At 36.6% G+C, this 21,275-nt stretch overlaps 2 protein-coding genes across 2 annotated transcripts; both read left to right on the forward strand.

Annotated features, from left to right (window-relative positions):
• The first annotated feature begins 15,505 nt into the window (after positions 1-15,505).
• Positions 15,506-15,997, forward strand: LOC142616447 (uncharacterized). The gene has a single exon (XM_075789302.1). It carries the CDS (start codon positions 15,506-15,508, stop codon positions 15,995-15,997), a length of 492 nt encoding a protein of 163 aa, XP_075645417.1.
• Positions 15,998-19,285: 3,288 nt separating this feature from the next.
• On the forward strand, positions 19,286-20,393 carry LOC142616448 (uncharacterized). The gene is made up of 2 exons (XM_075789303.1): positions 19,286-19,796; positions 20,329-20,393. The coding sequence occupies exons 1-2, from the start codon at positions 19,286-19,288 to the stop codon at positions 20,391-20,393; spliced, it is 576 nt and encodes a 191-aa protein (XP_075645418.1).
• Positions 20,394-21,275: the final 882 nt, after the last annotated feature.

Consider the following 21,275-nt stretch of genomic DNA (forward strand, 5'->3'; position numbering starts at 1 on the left):
TTGTAAGGCAACTCTAGCTAATTATGAGTCCTTGCAAAGAATTTTGGAAGTTTATGAGAAGGCTTCTGGTTAACAATTAAACAGAGCCAAAACGTCATTGTTTTTTAGCAGCAACACATCAAATGAAGTCCAAGAGGAGATAAAGCAAAGGTTTGGTGCCAAAGTTATTAAACAGCATGAGAAGTATTTGGGTCTACCATCCCTTGTGGATAAAAACAAAAGGAGTACTTTTAATGCCATAAGAGATAAGGTAGGTAAGAAGTTGGAAGGTTGGAAGGAGAAAATTCTGTCTAAGGCTGGAAAGGAGATTCTTATAAAGGCAGTGACTCAAGCTATCCCTACATACACCATAAGTTGTTTCAAATTACCGGATGCCCTTTGTGAGGATCTGATAAGTATGATTCACAAATTTTGGTGGGGAGAAAGGAAAGATGATAAGAATATAGCTTGGCTTAGTTGGGAGAAGATGTGTGAACCAAATGCAAATGGAGGTATGGTTTTAAAAAGCTAAAACAATTTAATTTGGCTCTTCTTGCGAAACAAGGATGGAGACTTCAAAGTGACCAAAACTCTCTAATGTACAAGGTCTTAAAGGCAAAGTATTTTCCACATTGTAATTTTGTTGAAGCTAAAATTCGAAGTAATCCTTCTTACACTTGGCAGAGTATTATGGTTGCACAACATGTGGTAAAGGAGGGCTTGAGATGGAGGGTAGGGAATGGAGAGCGAATCCGGGAATGGGAGGATAAATGGTTGCCATTGTCTTCCACGTATAAGTTGGTGTCTCCTAATATGTTTCTGCATGTAGATCCTCAAGCGCCAATTGGAAATCCTCTGTCATTGATGTTCTGTTCTTGTCTCATGAAGCGGAAACGATAAAAAGCATTCCTTTAAGTTCTAGGCTGCCTGAGGATAAACTGATTTGGGCATTGTCTCCTAATGGTCAATTCAGTGTACGTAGTGCTGATTCTTTGGCTATGTCCCGATCCCAAACTGCAGATAGAGGTGCTTGTTAGGATACAGGTCTGATTAGGAGATTTTGGAAGCAAATTAGGAGATTTTGGAAGCAAGTTTGGAGCTTACTTGTTCCTCATTAGACACGCCACTTTGTATGGAGGGCATGCCGTGAGGCTCTTCCTACAAAGGTCAATCTTGCTCGACGAAAAGTGGTGCTGGATAATACCTATGATGCGTGCGGGTTGATGGCTGAATTACAGGTCATGTGCTATGGGATTGTGCCAAGGCATAAGAGGCATGGTCATGCTCGAAGTTGGTAGGCTTGTCTGATTGGTCCGAGTGTTGCTCTTTCATGGACTTGATGTGGAAGATGGTCATCAGCGATCGGGTTGAGGAGGACAAGGTTGCTAGGATGGTCATCATTGCTTGGGCTTTGTGGTTTAATCGAAATGAGATTAGACATGGGGGTGCAAGGAAGGCTGGTCAGGAAGTAGTGAGGTGGGCGATGCATTACTTGGAGGAGTACTAGTCGGTGATTGGAAGGGAGCAGTCTGCTGCACTGGTGGTAATTGAGAGGGTTGTGTCTTGGTTGCCTCCTCGGGAAAACTGGTTTAAGATCAACGTTGATGGAGCTGTGTTTGCACATCAGAAGGCAGCGGGTTTGGGTGTTAGAATCAGGGATGATAGAGGAAGAGGGGAGGCATCGATGAGCAGGAAGGTTTGGGCTCCTTTGGGTGCGTTGGAGGTAGAGGCCAAAGCGTTTGAAGCAGGTTTACTCCTTGCAAGGGATATTGGTATTCAAGATGTTATCTTGGAGAGTGATTCTTTGGTTATTTACAATGCTCTTTTGTGAAGTCTCCTTACCACCTTCATCTGTAGCTTTGATTGTAGTTGGAATGCTGGACTTGTGCATGGCGTTTAGGCGGTTTGAATTTTCTCATGTCAAAAGAAAGAGCAATAGACCAGCCCATTTATTAGCTAAGTATACGGTAGGGATAGATGACTTTCTTGAATGGATGTAAGTGAATCCTTGCTTTCTTGAGAAAGCTCTTTCACATGATGTTATCTCTTGACTTTTTTCATTAAAGTTTTATGTTTCCTATCAAAAAAAAACTTCGCTTTCAGTTTATAGCATTAAACTGACTGCGCACACTGTTGTATTCAGCATAATTAATCTAATATAAAAGACAAAGCTTTAAGACCCAAAAATATCTGGTTCAATATAAACAATTAAGTAAAAATTCCTTGCTTCATTATGAGGTTTACTTCTTTGGACAAAAACCATAACGTATCCAACAATCTAAGGTTTTGTGGGGGTGGGGGGTTTGTGGAAGCTTCTCAGTGATAAATGCTAAGGAGAAAACCATAGTTCGTAAGGGGACCCAATCACATTAAAAGCAAAATAAATACATACATAGAAAACCATGAGGACGGCCAAGTAAAACAATATTCTCATACCACCGCACACCCTTGGTGCAATGGTCACTCCACAAGTATAAGTGCTTGTAGAGTGTGGAGGAGAAGGGCCGAGGTTCACGTCTCCAGGAATGAGCTTCACACACATATACACTTAGATTAAGCTAGAATAGAATTCTAGCTTGTATCAAAAAAAAAAAAAAATAAACACTATTCTCATAATAATCAAATTAAAAAAACATAAATACTCATCCAGTAATATGCTCCATTCTATTTATCACAAGGTGTCAGGGAAACAACATTTCTACGCTTCTTTTTTGTTACCTCCAAGTTATGACCGATTCTGTGCAACACTAATCAGTCACCTAGTTCAGTGCATAACTGTCATGCACCTGATCTTTAGTGATCAATGATCAGCAGTTAACACGTCATAAGATGTGTAATGATAGGCTGTGATAGGATTTCCATGTATTACAGTTAGCTAGGTTATTAAGAGTAGCTTGGTTCGGAGTCTCTAAGCCATTCTTGGCTGAGGCAATGCATGAAGCATATTGTGTTAGCCTTCATATAAATACACTCTTATAGAGGGGATACATGAAAATAATGCAATGTCTTCTCAATTATCTTTCAATTTCTCTCTGCTAATTATCTTCTTCATTTGTGGAGGTGAATCTTGAATAAGTCAGTTTATCCCTTAATTTCTCGTCCTTCCATAAACTCCATTTAGCCAAACACTTGGACACCACCACCACCACCATTTCATTTAAGCTGATTTTATACACGCTAAAGTTTCAAAACCACGTCTGCAAGATCCTACACACTAAAGCCAACAAGCTCTAACTCAAATGGAATTTCCCCAATAAAAACAGAGTGAAAGCTGAACTGTACTTCAAGACCCACAGTATGCGCACCTACCCCCACCCCCCACCCAAAAAAAAAAAAAAAAAAGATCCTATACACTTAAAGAATTCAGGGAAATTATTTTATTTAATTTTATTTTATCCTAATGTACACAACTGGATTCCACCATACCCATTATTCTCTAATATATCCTTGGTTTTATAATTGTAATTCCCTAATCCCTATTGCTTCGTTCTCAGACGTCTATCCTTCATATTTTTGGCATCTTATTATTCATTCTTCCCCTCCTTTAGCAAATTTTTAAACACGCGTTTCTCTTTCTTCTGTCAGGTTTAGGGGCGGCACTACAGTCTATTAGGGGGTTGAAATGAACTCCTAACTTCAAAAACAAATAATATTATTATATATATAATATTTTATTTTTTTCTATTAGTTTAATACTTTAATCTATTATTAAAAATATTTTTGTACACTCTGACTTAAATCTAACACACTTTTATTACAAGTATTTCCAACTCTAAGAGTAAATAGTAAGTATTTATGAAGCGTTACGCTTTATTATAAACTAGATAATTTTCTGCGCAATGCACGGATGCTTAGTAATTTTAATAATTTCATTTGAAAATAATTTTTATTTTTTTAAGACCCATATATAATAATCATTTTTTTATATAGTATTAATGATGTTTCTCATAATATTGTTGAATGCTTTGAAACTTAATTTTCTTAATTCATATTTTATAAATTTTCCTTACCTTAGAAGTAGTTTCCGACCATTGAGTGGGTTTTCTTTACTAGTATATATATATATATATATATATATATATGAGATTGTAATTGCATAGTTATTAGAAATTTCTAAGAATTTACACCATATTATAAATTTATATTTATAATTATAAAACAACATCTAGATAAAAGTTAGACTTTATTTCTAAAACTGAACACTTCCTCAACCACTTCATTCTCACCGCCAAATCTCAAGACCTCAATCTCAAACATTTTGTTCACAATCTAAATGAAACAAAATTATTTGTGTACTAACATAAAGAGAATGTAATCAAACAAAGAAAAATTGGCCAAATATACTTCCATTTATCAATATTTAATCGCCTCTAATAGGATTTATATATCATCTAAAAAAACAAAAAGAATGCTAAAACTTTTTATAAAGAGTTCTTATCTTTAAAATTTTAATTAGTCCTTATCTATAATATGTCACTTAAGAAATGTCCTGATACAATGAATATAAGAAAATAAAGAGTTCTTATCTTTTGAATATTTTTTTCATGGGATTTATCATTTGAATTTTAATTAGTCCTTATCTTTGAAGTGGCACTTGAGCAAATAATTTATGTGAACAAAATTCTTGTCAAAGAGTGCACCACATTGCGGAACCTCATTCTCTCCCACAAGAGGCCTCTGCTTATATATATATATATATATATATATATATATATATATATATATATTGATTTTATATTATCTGTGTGTGAGTGTGTCTAATGTTGATTGTGTGCATTACTTTTTGTTATAATATTATTTGTGTGAATTATGATGTGTGTGGATGTTTGTGTGTACAACATAAATATAATATAACTTTATATAATTTAATAATTAGGAAATAGAGAGTTTGTTACACATGTGTGTATTGTTTTCATATTATAATATTTTTTTGTTATAAAGTTAGTAAAATTCAAGAAAAAAATTGTAAAGTTAGTGATTGTTCAAGCATTTAATTGGTTAAGTAGACTACTAGTGTATAGTTTTATATATGAATGAGTGTGGTTGTGTGCATCAATAATTAATGAGGAGCCAATGAGTTGAGATTAGTCATTTAGCTTAAAATATTTTTATAAAAATAGAGACAAATAGATATAATAACAGCATGAAAATAAAAATGTTAGACAAGCTTAACAAAAGAGAATGGTTATAGGCTCATAGCTACTCACATTGGCAATAGTTACTCAAAATGAACTATCATGTAACAATTCAAAATTTGAAAACTTGTAGAAGGAAATTGCAAAAGTTCATATATTATTATTATTATTATTATTATTATTATTATTATTATTATTACTATTATTGATAGGCCAAGAATGTATTGACCCCTTTGGTAACTTAATCAAATTAATTAGCCAAGTGAAATTAATTAGATTCAATTACATGCAATAGGCGTGGAAGCACAAACAAATCACTAAATAACTAAATGCAGTGGAAATTAAAATGACACGGGTGATTTGTTTACGAATGGGGAAAACCACCAAGGCAAAACCCCACCAAATGAATTTAAGGTCATCACTCCCGAGAATCCACTATTATAAAAAATAAAGCAGTTACAAGTAAAGGAATCCCAGTACCTTATACCAACCTACAGTTGAACTCTTACCTCAATACACAATTGGACTTGTAATGTAGTGACAATCTCTCCTTTCAATGCATGGCTCCAAGTACTTGACTAACCAATCGATGCACAGATCCCAGTATGTAACCAACACACCAACTTGAAAAGGATGTTGACTGCAAAGTTCTTCAGTTCATCCACATGATGAAGATCAAGAAATTCCTTGGTCACAAAACCTTACGGTGTACAAACATCGCAGCTTCTTCAAGAGAAAGATGAACTAGGGCAAATTGTCTCTGATCACAATATGCATGTAACAACAAGTGCAACAACCTTTGCATCAACTAAAACGGCCCTTAAAATAATCCTTATATATGTCTAGGGTTGTGAGAAAAGAAAACCCAAACACATAGCTTGGATATGCATGAAAAATAGATCTAGAAATCTAAATTTTGTAATTCTCGATAGATAGGATATTTGTCGAGCAGCTGTCAAGCATCGGGCTAAAATTTTCTTTTAAACTTCAATAGATACAATCTATCGAGCTATCTGTCGACAACATTTCTTCACTTGATTCTTGGACAGATTTTCATGGTTTTAACTCTTGACTTGAACAATATGTTTCTTGAAGACTTAAACCATCCTAGATCTATCCAATTACAAGTAAAGTAAGTTTTGTCAAATGATTAGCCAATTCTATATGACATATGTTCACAACATGTTCCACATATGTCTTAACAATCTCCTCCTTTGGCAATCCATGACAAAACCACAGCAAACAAATGAACTATGAGAGAAGATATAAATCACTCAACTTATAATCAATTGTTGAATACAATAAAATCTACCCTAAAACAAACTCTTGAGAAACTTTCCAAGAAGAGAGTTCATGGCATGGAAGACTTTGACAACCTATAAACAAAACTCATCACGGCGTCTTAGTGTGAAACAAAACTATAAGATTGCATACATAATAAGAAATATGTGTATAAAAAGAGAAAAGAAACAACACATAGAGAGATAGGTGAAAATGTGATAACAACATCATCAAATATATATATATATATATATATATATATATATCAAAAATAAAAACAATGTTTGCTATCACTAAGTGGTCACAAGAACCAATGTACAAGAATAATTTATCTAAAGAAAAAGGAAACTAAAAGATACAAAAAATCCTCACTACATCCCTCATAAACAAAATCACTCCCCTTAACAAAAATGTCCTATGCTAACTCTCTCCTTAAGTATATGACTACTCTCATACCCAAAACTACTCCCCTTTTTTGTCACAAAGGACAAAGGTAAGTCAATGAGAAGCAAACATCTCTTTATCACTGGAAGAATTGGCATCCTCATTCTTATCATTATCATCATCATCATCAAAGTCACCATCATCGCCCTCGTCCTCTGAAGCCTATGGAGATGGAGATGGAGACGTGGTGAAGCCACCCATGACTGCCTGTCATCGTGCGATACAACCAACATGGGTGTTCATTTGACACAACTCATCACTAAGAGTGTCAAGGCGAGCATCCATGCACTCGAACTGTGTCGTGATGGCCTCTAGAGTCACACCACCCGTGGAAGAAGAAGATTTGGAGGTGGATGGAGTGAAATGGGCTGGAGGAGTCACCATTTCCGTCTGTGGCAGCTTCAGTCGAAGCTGGGCCTCACTCCGTTTAATGGACACCGTGCTGATGGTACCCATGATGGAGAAATGAGGAGACTTGGGATAAAGAACAGAGGACTAGTGAATGATCCTCGCGATAGCAGAAAGGAAGATAAGCTTATCACGGGTCGTCGTGTCTCTATAAACATTGATGAGAGAGAGAATGAAGTGAGAAGGGAAGTCTATGGTAAGATCCTTAATGAGGGCAAGCAAAAAGTGAGAACGAGGCTCAGTAATAGAGTTATAGTGAGACAAAGGATGAAGAACGAATGTCATCACCATGTTAAGGAACCTTAGACCTTTTGCAAAGCCTGAGTAAAGGATGTTTTGATGGTTACCCCAAGATCAAGGTGTCTCACAAAAGAGAGACGAGAATTCGTCTTTAGACATAGTCCTTAGACGAGGACAACCGGGGTAATTAGGATGTGATACCCTCGGGACATGTAGCACATCGAAGATAAGCTCCAGAGTGACTACGATACAGACACCTTGAACAGAAGTGATGAAACGAGGTATAGAATAATTGAATCTGTGCATATTGGAAAACTCTTGTATGATCATAGAGGGACAACTCATCGAGATCTCGCAAAGAGACTCCCAACCCTGATTGTGAATGATAGTGGGTAGAGCGATATCAGAGAAGTCCGATAAGATAACGTGGCATTCCAAATGAATACCACGTTTGGAGAAGTTCTCCCAGAAGTCCTGACGGGCCTTCTCATCACGAAACCAGATAGAAAGTGGGGTAGGATCAAAAGATGATGCCCTGGAACAAAGAGGGTTTTGGGGCAGAGCAGATTTGCGCTTAGGTGCCATGCGCAAACTGTTAGAAAGAAAGGGAGAGACAGAGAAGTAAACAGAAAAGCTCCAATCAACACTTATACCAAAAAGAGATAAAAGAATGGTACGTACGTATGCATGAGTAATGCATGATCATGTGACGTGCAACAAAAATATCATCATGGGCTTAGCCCAATCCAAACCTACCTGCACACAAGGTTCCAACATGGAAAACACACATCTATAATGCATGAAACATTGTGAAAATGCAAATGTGATGCAATGCATGAACATATAACATCATTTAAGCAAAACCTAACCCAAAAATTTCACAAAGCTCATCAATTTCCAAAAACCTAAAAAAATTTCAAAAACCCAAAAACCTTGGTCTAAATGTATAAAATGCATGAAAAAGAGAGAAAACGAGATCATACCAGTGAAGGAAGGGTCACTTTAGGCCGAAAATCAAATGGGGAAGATGAAGGGGTCGAGAGAAAAGTGTTTGGGAGGGAAAAGAATGTGTTCTTGTCAAGAAAGATCGAAGAAAATGAGATCTGAAATCACGTAGGATCTATTTAAAGAAAACGTGTCTCGAAGGATCTAGATCTATCGAGGATCTTTCGAGAACTAATTCTTGACAAATGAATTTGTTGAGGCACTGTTGAGAATTTGTCGACAACAAAATGCATCGATGCATCAAGAAGTTATTGAGAATCTATCGGCCAGACAGAAACTTCCTAGATATCGAGAATCTATAGAGAAGCTATTGAGACAAATTCCAAAAAGCCTCGATGGATCGAAGATGCAATAAGATCTATCGAGAAAAAAGCAGTCCAGAGGTCTCAATAGATAGCTATCTGTCGAGATCTATCGAGAAGTTGTCAAGCTTGATAAAAATAGTTTTTCAAAGAAGAAAAAAACATAGAAATGAATGCAATCAAGAAAACTACTTAAGCAAGCTACTCAACCAAAGATCAAAACAACATTTTAAGCTCTTAAAAACGTCTCTCAACAAGAAAAATATAAAGCATTTAGATCCAAAACACACACACACACATACAACAAGTGCATACAATTACACATGTATTCCTTGTGATGGTCAAATCACATTGTACCTGCACATGTATCACAAGTAGCAAACAATTTTGCGTGTGTTGTGTGTGAAAAATATCACAAGATTGCATAAGTGTCTACATGTTATGACGATTTGTGATATGAGAAAATCAATTTAACTCACACACGATCGTAACTAATTGATGGGGACTATCACTTGATTCTTGAACAAAATGTTTCTTGAAGACTTAAACCATCCTAGATCTATCCAATTACAAGTAAAGTGCGTTTTGTCAAATGATTAGCCAATTCTATATGACATATGTTCATAACATGTTTCACATATGTCCTAATATTTTTTTTTTTGTCGATAAGTCGATATATTCAAGTTCTCTTTTTATTAAATTTTTTTTTTAATTTAAGTTTCTTAAAAACCTTCCTAAACAAAATTCCTGAAGCCGTCACCAGTCAAGTTGCATTATTTCATTACTCTCTCTCTCTCTCTCTCTCTCTCTGCATTGGGACATGGAACCCAAAAGAAAGAACAAAAAAAAAAGTAGAAAAGAGAGAAGTAAGAAAGAATTAACATGAATATTTAAATAAACTAGTAAAAAAATAGAAGATCTGATGTAGAGTGTATTATAAAATGATATATTAAAATAGATAAAGTAATTTACTCACAATGTGTGGTTTAGCGATGTAATATACTTTCTTTTTTGTATGATAGGGGCACAATAGAAATAAAATAAGTATATTTTCACATCTTCCTACAAAAAAATATTAAAATAGTGAATAGATAAAAAATATTATACTTCATATAGTGAAAATAATTTATAGTTTTAATCATTAGTAAATAATCACTACCAACTAGGAAATTTAAACCAGTCAGTGGTAAAGGTTGAAAGAAATTGATTCCAACATTATAATTTTAAATCCTACAAGATAAAAAGATTTATTGTTTCAGAATTGATTGTAAAAGATAAGAAGTCTAAATGCTATACAAATCGCAATTTCATTCAATCCCATGTTTACATCTGCTGCGTGATCAGTGATTCAGTATAACTTCCAAAATTTTCATTGTGTACATCTCAGGAAAATTCACTAATTTGTAGCCCCTGTTTGCAATCTGCAGCAACTTCTTTTATTTTCTTTTCTTTTTCCAGTTTGCTATTTTTACGCGCTATGGATTTCGGGAAATAAAACCGAGACTAAAACTTCAATATGCATTATTATCTAATAATATTTTAGGAGTTTAAATTAAAATTTGATATTATTTATCTCAAAGCAATTATAGATGTGTTATTTTAGTAAGTTTTCGGTTAGCTAAATTGGTAGAGTCTATTATCATCAGGCAAGAGATTTAAGGTTTAAACTCCGTCTACACAAAAAAGGAGCTCACGTCTTAAGCTAATGATAAAAGCAATCATCATAAAGTTATAGTCATAAGTTTAAATTATATTGTATCTATAAATAAAATGAAGGTGATATTTTAAAACTGAAATAATTTATTAAACATTTCTCCTCGTGACATCAATTTACATTTTACAAATTTTATTAAGTGTTGGAGTATCTTATGATACACGATACGATATATGATACAGAAAATCAAAAACCAATTCATAATACAATTCACGTTTGACAACTATAGTTGGAGTAGAGAGATTTAAATTCAAAATGTCTCTATCTTAAAAGGATTCAGATCCTCTAGAGTTCTTAGGGTACTCTACCAGTAGAGTTCATTAAATCTTAACCACTCTTTAATGATTTAATGGTCTAGATTATGCCATGTCAGCATTTCATTAATAATATTCTTAAAATAATAAAATAATGTTGTAAACAAAACAATTAAGATGATTGTTAATGAAATGCTGACATGGCAGAATCTAGACCATTAAATCATTAAAGAGTGGTTAGGATTTAATGAACTCTACTTGGTAGAGTACTTTAGGAACTCTAGAGGATCTGAATCCATCTTAAAAACTTGGTTTCTCCTGTGCCTTTTCTTTAAAAAATGAAAAGAATGAAATAAATTTTCTATATATATGGGCAAGACTTAATTACAGTACTTAGGTGTTGTTCTTTAGGTTTCACTCTTAAAATTCTGCCATGTGGATTTTTCCTCATGGAATGGAACTGTATTTTTTTGTTAAGTAGTCACATGGCTCAATCTTAAGTGGGAAACCTAAAGAACAGCATCTAAAGTATTGTACATAAGTTTATATATATATATATATATATATATATATATATATAGGGTAAGACTTAGGTATAGTACTTAGGTTCTGTTTATTAAATTCTCTCTTTTAAGATTCTTTCATGTTGCTTTTTTTTCACAGGATGGAAGTATATTTTTTAGTTACGTAACCACATGACAAAATTTTAAGAGGGGAATTTAAGGAACAACACCTAAGGTATTATCCATAAGTTTTGTCCATATATCTATACTATTAATAAGATGATTTCTCTATTTCGTCTTTAATTTTTGGTGTACCAAAATATCCTCATACAAATTCTAAAATAACATACCCTTTAGTTTAATTTGTTTTGCAACAAAAAAGCTAAAAAGGGTAAAACAATAATACTATCTCACATACAAAAGAAAAGAAAAAAAAAAAAAAAAACCCTTTATTCTCACCACCCATTTCTATTCAAATGTCGGATTCCTATTTGTATTTGTTATCTATTTGAATTCAAATACTTCAATTGTCTTTATAAAAAAATAAAAAAAAATTACAAAATTACTTCTTCCAAAAAATGTTAATAGAGTAATACTAACATACAAAACAAGGGAAAACCGTTATTCTCATCACCTATTTGTATTTAAATGTTTGATTCCTATTTGTATTTTTTATCTATTTGTATTCAAAAACTTCAATTATATTTATAAAAAAAATACAAAATTACTTATTAAAAAAAAAAATCTTTAAAACATTCCAAAATTTTTGTTATTCATATTCTATACAGTTATCACAAATCCCTCATCCATCCACACTAACATATATCATCTTTCTTTTGTTTAAATCTCAATTTTTTTTTTTTTTTACTTTTCACAATTCTTATTCTAATCAATAAATTCAAATGTCCCATTGAATTTAAACTTCTTACGGTTCTCTATCTTATTTTTAAACAATATTCCACATTACCTTACCTCTTTATTAATATATATATATACACACACACACACACACATGTTATTTATATATCACCTTTTTCTTTTATATACAAGATAGAATTTTTACTCTAGCCTAATCTATGTATATATGTATGTGAAACTCCTTCCTGGAAACTTGAACCTCGGCCCTTGCCGTCGACACCCTGCAAGTATTTATATTTGTGGAGTGACCTCCACACCAAGGGTGTGCAATGACCTGTAAATGAGTTTTAAACATTAGTATAACACTAAACTAAAAAAACAAATAAATAAAAAGAATATTATTGCACGTGCAAACCACGTGTGATGAGTTTAGTATATATATAATCACATTAAAATGAGGGATGATATGAATCCAAAGATTCTTATGGAATTGAAGTAGTTCTTCGAGGGAGGAGAGCAATTTGCTTCACATTTATGATGTGCCTCTTTGCAATGAGCTATAGCTTCTTATAGTACAATTCCCTTCCCAATTACAATCTGTTACAACAAGTATTGACTAACTAATTTATCCTAATTGTCAATCTCAATACAATGCCAGCTCAGCAGACAAGGCTAACCATTGCAACCAACTATCAGCACTTAACAATTCGGGAGTTTATAACTCCTATCAGCGCACTATTCCTATATATCAAGAGATAGAGGGAATACATTTCAAGGCTAAGATTCTAGCAGTTTAATGAAATATCACATTATTTAAAATTTTAAATAAAGTAAAATTAGATAAATTTTTATTTTTTAATATTTAACCTAAACCATTAAATCGATTAATTTCTATTAACGTGTAATGGGTTGTGAGCCTTAGGCCCACATTATTTACTTATATAACACACATACTTGTATTACACACTCAACCTCCTATATAAATGCACTCATCCACTCATGTATATTTTAAGCCACTGCTCTAACTTTCATGTGTCTTGTAGTCTTGTCTTTGTTGGTAGTCTCTGCTGCCTTATCTTCTCTAGTCAATAAACCTTTTCAGTGTCCTCTCCTGACTACTTTGCCGCCATCAGAGGTCCTTAGGTTGAATCTCTACTGCCAAAGCTCGCTCTTCGCCACCAATACCACTGCCTTTGTCGGATTTGTCCTTCCAAACCTCTGAGTAAAACATAAGACATATCATTGTATAGATTGTCAATCGATCTACTCAACGCCACCAGAATCGTCCTCATTGGACATGCCAAACAAACATTCGGCGGGTTTCCTCCACGTGCCACTAGAAATCCTACTAATGTCATCTAGCTCATCCTGCTAACTTCATTTGCCACGCCAGCCCTAGTTGACTCACTTGCTAACGTCATCTTCCGCGTTAGCCCTAGATAACTCACCTATTGACATCATCTTTAGTTGACTTGGACTGACGGTTTACCGTTGACTTTCTACTGTTTTACAATTGACTTTTTCAAAGTTGACTTTTTGCATTCCTAGGTCTCCTTACCTAATTTTTCGTGTAGATTTCATTTTTGCAATTCATTTTTGCATATTTTTCTTCTAAATGAAGTATAAGGATAGGTCTTCTTCTTATTGCAACAATCGTTCCCAAAAATCTCACAAACGTTTTTGCAATTTTTGCAAATGTCTTGGCCATAATATTGAGACTTGCTATCATTGCAACAAATTAGCTATTTGCATTTTTGCTGCTAATTTTGCTAACACTGAGAGTATTCAACCATTGGCTTCCATCTCAACAAAGTTCACGTCTTCTGGATCCACTATTACCATTTCCATAGTCGACCTTCAAACATCATCGCTAATACCATTTGTATGGTTAGTAATGCATCTTATTCCTCTTTTCTCTTAGTTTTATCTAGTATATCTCCTTCCTCTTAGCTTATGGATTTTGGTTGTTGCAAGCACATGACACCTACTAGAAAGGAAGTTAGTGACCCCACTATTTTGAGGCCCAGAGAAGGTCCTTCTCCACGAGGATTTGATCCATCCAAGAAGTGTGAACACCATTTTGGGGCTGAAGGGCATACCCTACATGAATGTTCCAATTGAGAGATCGTGTCCAAGACCTCATTGACAACAAGCTGATATAGTGCGATAACACAGCCACTCCGAATATCATCACCAACCCTTTACCTCCCCATCAAGAAGGGAATGTGAATGCCATCATCATAGTGGAAGAATGGGTTCTGGATTTCTCCTCGTCATCATTCCCATGGAAGGCTATGCTTCGAGCCTTGGTCCAAGAGAGCCACCTTGAGTGTAAAGGTATGGGAACCCCATGATTTGATTGGGGAATCTGCTCATTTTATGACAGTGAAGACAGTCATGCCTTGTTTGATTGTAAGGTGTTCCGAGCACAAGTTCAAAGTCTAGCCAAATGTGGTATCATCTGGATTGAAAGAGAAATTGTGCAAAGAGGTGACTGTATGGCCGCTAGCTTGTGTCCTCCAACTATCCAGTCAGGAGCTAGTTGTAATGTTATATCGGTTGGGTCAAAGGAGTGGGACGAATATTTACTGAAACACCTTGGCTAGATTGCTCTAGCACTTGCCTCTTCAATAGTCATTGAGGAGATCGTAGAATCACTTGCGGATCCAGGTTTGTCAGAGTTAGAGAAAGGGCAAACCTTGCCTGCCATTGGAGGATTCGCTACTCTAGTTCTCGTATTACCTGCAGTCGCAAAACTAGCTTCATCATTAGTACATGAGGGGATTGCCATCATTCCCGCTATCCGAGGTTTCAATCCTTTTATTTTGCCAAAGCCTGCCTCAAGAATCTCGAGGGTATCTAGCTCAAAGGCCCTTGAAGCTATTCTGCCAAATCCAGTGGTCATTAATCTGAAGATGTTCTCTATAGCACCCAATCTGCAAACTCAGGAGGGTGTTATCATTTGCATGCCGAAGCCATTCCCTTATGAAGATACTTATTGTGTCCCCTAGAAATACGATGCGTCCTTGATTTCCACTCGAACCGAAAAAGATGAGGCTTGCTCCAATATCTCTTCATGTATATCTGGGCTTACTAGGAGTGGTTATTGCTATACTTTCGAAGAGTTGGAAAAGGGAAGAAAAAAGATTGGCAAGGGTAGAGCTAAACTCGTCAGGAGCATAGTCAAACCTGAAGAAGCTAAGGAGTTCTTGAAAGTTATTAGGAACGTAGAGTACAGTGTGATTCAGCAGTTAAACAAGTCGCCAGCTTAGATCTCCATCTCGGCGTTACTACTATCCTTTGAGGTCCACCACAATGCTCTCTTGAAGGTCTTAAAGAGACACGTGTTCCTACAAGTGCTGCAGAATTTGCCTTTAAGGGTATGGTCTCAACGGTGTTTGCCACCAACCAGATTTCCTTTACAGATGATGAACTACCACCAAAAGGTAAGGACCACAGTTTGCCTATGCACATTATAGTAAAGTGTGAAGATATGATCGTTGTCAGGGTACTGATTGACAATGGGTTGGCCTTGAATGTTTGCTTGATGTCCACTTTGGAGTGTTTGAATGTGGATACATCTCTTATCCGCCCTACCACCATGATCATTAGAGCTTTTGATGGCACTTTCTGGGAGGTGCAAGGCGAGATCGAGTTGGCCATTGGAGTTGGCCCTATGCTCTTCACGGTCAATCTCCAAGTCATCAAGGTGGAATCCCCTTATAACATGCTTTTAGGAAGGCCTTGGCTACATGCTACGGGCGTGGTTGCTTCTACTCTTTATCAAAGACTCAAGTTCCCATCCAAGAATCTAATGGTCAATATTATGGCTGAGGAACCCTTGACTTTCTTCAAAGAGACTTATGTCACCTAAATTGGTGCTAACGCCTTCTCGAAGGCAACCTTTCACAGTTTTGAGCTAGTCTTCATGGTTTCTAGAGCATTAGAACTTGAGTCAGCATGGCCCTCCACTTCTCTAATGGCCGCCAAAGAGATGCTCAAATTAGGTTATTAGTTAGGTCAAGGCCTTGGCACCGTAGGACATGAGAAGGCTCCTTTGGTTGAACTCCAAAACAACAAAGGAGGTTTCGATCTAGGCTATGACCCCTTAGATAAAGAATTTTTTCAAGCTTCTAGAGGAAAGAAGAGGAAGTGCATTAGCCAAGGGTTGTCTATTCCCCACATCAGGGTCACTTTTCTGACTCTAGCTGAGGTTATCAAATCAGAAGTAGCACAGGAATTAGGTGAGGAGGAATCAGATATGGCTTGCCTCATCCGTCTTTGTCCAGAAGAATTCTTAGTAAATGCCATCATATCCCCAGGGGATGATCTGACTGCTACTATCAGGCCTTATGTGCCAGGCGAGACAGTAGGCCATTGGACCGCTGAGCTTGCATCGGCTGAGTAAGGAGTATTCCATTATCATGTAGTTGGGTCCTCTAAGTGCCTGAAAGAGTTGGAATAGCATACCTAGTTTGTTTTGCATGTTTATTTCCTATTTCCTACATTCCTTGTTTGCATTTTCCAGTTCATTTTCCAAAAAATATGTTTCCTTTTAATCATTATCAGGCATGAACTTTGTTATCCCTCTATCTATAATCCACTAATGAAATTATCTAGTGTATTATTTAGGAAATCTTTGCATTTATCTCTTTACTCGCTTTCTCATGAATATGCGTGTGCAAATTATCTTATGTTTCCTTGTATATGTTTCGTTCTATAGGATCTATTCTAATTCCCAAGCGGGTACATCATCATGTTGCTATAACGAGGACATTGATGACATGAATGAGACAATAGAGTTGGAACATGACATTGAAGGATTAGAGGAAATTTTGAGTCTACCTCGTGATTTTTTGGAAGCTCTAAATAGAGAGAGCGAAGGGTCCAAGCCCAACATAGAAGAGATAGAAATGGTTAACCTTGCTGATGAAGGCGAGAATGAAAAACCCATCAAGATTGGGGTAAACTTTCCTAAAAACATGAAGCCCAAGCTTATAGCGCTACTTAAAGAGTTCAAAGAGATCTTTGCTTAGTCTTACCAAGATATGCTAGGGTTAGATATTGAAATTGTCGTGCACAGAATTCCAGTCAAGCCTAAATTCCCTCCAGTACGGCAAGCCCTTCGAAGAATGAAATTTGAGATTATTTTGAAAATCAAAGAAGAGGTAGAAAAGCAATTGAAAGCCGGTTTCCTTACCGCAATAGCCTACTGAGATTGGGTCGTTGACATTGTTCCCATGCCTAAGAAAGATGGGAAAGTATGCATGTGCGTTGATTACAGGGATTAGAACCAGGCCAACCCTAAGGATAATTTTCTGTTGCCACACATCGATACCCTAGTCTATAATACCGCTACCATTATGTTCTTCTCCTTCATGGATGGTTTCTCAGGCTATAACCAAATCAAAATGGCAAAGAAGGAAAAAGCCAAGATAGCATTCATCACTCATTAGGGAACCTATGCATATGATGTCATGCCATTCGGTCTAAAGAATGCAAGTGCTACTTCATGATATATATATATATATATATATATATATATATATATATATATATTATATATATATAGACACATAAAGAGATCGAAGTCTGCGTAGACGGCATAATTACCAAATCCCACACTGTCAGGGATCATTTAGTGGATTTGAGAAAGCTGTTCAAGCACCTCATTATGTACAGATTAAGACTAAACCCTAACAAGTGCGTCTTTGGAGCTAGTTCAGGGAAATTACTTGGCTTCATAGTCAGCTAAAGATGAATCAAGGTGGACCCAGCAAAAGTCCAAGCTATTTAGGATATGTTGACACTGCAAACTGAGAAACAGATTCACAACTTCTTAGGCAAAGTCAATTACATAGCTCACTTCATAGTGCAGTTGACTGCCACATTTGATCCATTGTTCAAGATCTTGAAGAAAGATGCCAAGATAAAATGGACAAATGAGTGCCAAGTGACCTTTAACAAGATCAAGTACTATTTGTTGAACCCTCCTCTTCTAGTTCCCCCGACACCAGGATATCCGTTGATCCTCTACCTAGTAGTTCAAGAAACCTCCATGGGTTGCATCTTAGGCCAAATAGCTAAACTCGACCAGAAAGAAAAGGGGATTTACTACTTAAGAAAAAAGTTCACCAGTTGTAAGATGAACTACATTGCCATTAAGAAGACGTGTTGCGCTCTAGCCTGGGCATCACGCAAGTTACGAAAAAATATGCTCTACTTCACAACGTGACTCATTTCCCACATGGATCCCATTAAGTACATCTTTGAGAAGCCAGCTATCATGGGGAAGATCTCTCATTGGCAAATGTTGCTCTCCGAGTTTGACATTGTGTTTGTAATGAGAAAGGCCATCAAGGGCTAGGCCATAGCTAATTACCTAGCATATTAGCCGCTGAAAGATCCAGAACTTTCAGAATCCCTCTTCCCTAATGAGGATGTCATGGCACTAGAGCTAGAACCAAATAGTGTAGAACAGTGGCATTGGAAGCTTTATTTTGATAGAGCCGCCAATTCTACCGAAAATAGAGTGGGAGCAGTCTTAGTTTCCCCTAAAGGCCAGCAATTCCTTGTTTCAATCAAGCTAAATTTTGGTTGCACCAACAACATAATAGAATATTCAACGTGCATAGTCGGCCTACAAGTGGCCCTAGAGTTTGGCGCCTATGACTTGAGTATCTTTGGAGATTACCTATTGATCATCTCCCAGATCGAAGGAAAGTGGAAAGCTCAAGACACTAAGTTGATTCCGTATCAGAAATGCGTCTTTGGAGATTCCCTGTTGATTATCTCCCAAATCCAAAACATCACATTTTCCTATTTGCCTGACCTCACAACCAATTTGCAGACGGGAAGAACGCTCCTCCTCAGCCATTGCACTCTCTAGCAACACTATGGCCCTTCTCAGCCTAGGGTATGGATGTCATCGGACTCATGATTCCGAAAGCCTCAAATGGTCGTGATTCTGGAAGCCAGTTCATACAAGAGCGTTACTCAAGCCGTGGTAGCCTGATTCTTGAAACACAACATTATTTTCCGCTACGGCGTGCCAGTATAGCTCATTACAGACAATGAGACGAACCTAAATGGAATAATGATCCAGCAGCTCTGCCAACAGTTCAAGATTAAGCACAAAAATTTGGTCCCCTATCGCCCTTAGATGAATGGTGCAGTGGAAGTTGCTTACAAGAACATAAAGAAGATCTTGGTAAGGATAACAGACACATACAAGGATTGGCATGAATACTTGTCATTTGCTCTGTATGCATATTGCACATCTACTCGCACCTCCACAGGTGCAATCCTGTATTCACTAGTATATGGCTTAGAGGCCCTCCTCTCCGCAGAGGTAGAGATCCCGTCTCTCCAGATTTTATCTCAAATAGAGCTGTCAAAAGCTAAATGGGCCAATTCCCAATATGAACAACTGAACGTGATAGATGAGAAGCACATGACCACAATGTGCCATGGACAGTTGTACCAACGCTGCACCGAGCAAGCATTCAACAAGAAAGTTAGACCCAAAGTCTTTGAAGAAGGTGACCTAGTCTTAAAGAAGCACAACCAAGCCCTGCCTAATCACAGAGGAAAGTTTTCCCCAACTTACGAGGGCTCATACGTGGTAAAGAAGGCCTTTTCCAGCGGAGCCTTACTTCTAGCCAACATGGATGGTATGACTTCAATATGCCCACCAATTCTGACGCCGTCATATGATACTTTGGATGAAGGAGCCTCCCAGGGCATCTCATTTTTATGTCCAAAAAAAAAATGTAAAAAGGTAGATTGAAAACTCAAAAGGGTGGTCTATGCAAAAGGAGAGCCAAAAGAAAGAGTGAGTGAGAAAATTCAAAAGGTAGCTTGAAAACCCAAAAGGGCGATCTATGCAAAAGGAGAAAAAAAAAAGAAAGAGTGTGAGAAAGCCTACTAGATTGAAACCCAAAAGGGCGGTCTAGGCAAAAATTAAGGCAATCAAAGAGTCAGTTGAACTACATGATGACCTAATCCTTCCTCGTGGAGTTACATAGGTAACCATCTTGGTTCAGTCACATCTTAAAAGAAAAATCAGTCATTTGCGCTTGCTTGAATTTCTGCTCAAGATTAGAAGATTAAAGGGATCTAGCATCTAAGTCAAGAACCAGCATCTGTCTACAATAATGCCATGACCTAGTGATCTGCTCAAGATGTTTTGGTTTATGCCAACAGGAAATGTACCTCAATGGGAAAAGGGAAAGATCTGTCAAGAACAGGATGTATCCTTGGAAAAATAAGATATTGATATGCATAGATTTTACATTCATCACTTATAATCTTGTATTTTCAAAGCATTTTCCTGCATATTCATTAACATGCCTGTATTGTGCCATTCTCTTTCTTTCATACATTTTGGTATCAAAACATGAAATCTCATCTCATATATATATATATATATATACTCATAAACAACTCTCTGCACCATCTCTCAATTTCTAAGCATGCCTAACAGACAAGACTATGCTTTAAGAACTCAAAACAAAAAGCAGAAGGCCTTGCATAATTGCCTAGCAATTTACGAAGGACCTTTCCATTCATGGTGGATTATTGACGACATAGCTCATGTACAGAAATAAAGTAAACAAAAAGATATCAGCAGATCAAACATGGCCTAGACGATCGAACACGACCTAGCACAGCCTTCCAAAACCAATGAGGAAGATTGGGTCATTTTGAGCATGAGTATGAAGCAGTCTGGCTATATCGAAGCCTAAATCTTTGGCTACCTCTCTAAATTTGTCGTACGAATGTCGAAAGTGGACTAACTCTTGCTCCATCGTGGGATCAGAAGTAGACCTCTGCCTTTTCGTCTCTAGCAAAGCCTGCAAAGTGCTCACCTCTATAGCAGTGACTCTTAGGGCCTCCTCTCTCTCGGCCAGCATAGTCTGAAGGGGACAAAAAGCCCATTTTGGCTCGCTAGGCTCATCGCCCTCTCGCCCATAATCTATGTCCAAAGCGGCATGAATATAAGACTTCTCTTGCAATAGCTCTAGTTCTAAATCATCAACTCAGCTGCTAGCCATGACCCTGCCAGCCTCTAAAGCGGCTCTCTCCTTATCTCGAGTGTGATCTAGAGCAGCAAATCTTCGAGTAAGAGCCACAAGCACATCCTCCAAACC

The sequence above is a fragment of the Castanea sativa genome, chromosome 11 (genome assembly GCF_040712315.1).
Source record: "Castanea sativa cultivar Marrone di Chiusa Pesio chromosome 11, ASM4071231v1".
In the NCBI taxonomy this organism is placed as follows: Eukaryota; Viridiplantae; Streptophyta; class Magnoliopsida; order Fagales; family Fagaceae; genus Castanea; species Castanea sativa.

What these genes read in the sequence shown, in the direction of transcription:
- LOC142616447 (XM_075789302.1), top strand. Translation starts at nt 15,506, where the DNA reads ATGGTCTCAACGGTGTTTGCCACCAACCAGATTTCCTTTACAGATGAT.
- LOC142616448 (XM_075789303.1), top strand. Translation starts at nt 19,286, where the DNA reads ATGAATGGTGCAGTGGAAGTTGCTTACAAGAACATAAAGAAGATCTTG. An exon ending in ACTTCTAGCCAACATGGATG is followed by an intron (nt 19,797 to 20,328) that starts GTATGACTTCAA and finishes TTATGCCAACAG; the next exon opens with GAAATGTACCTCAATGGGAA.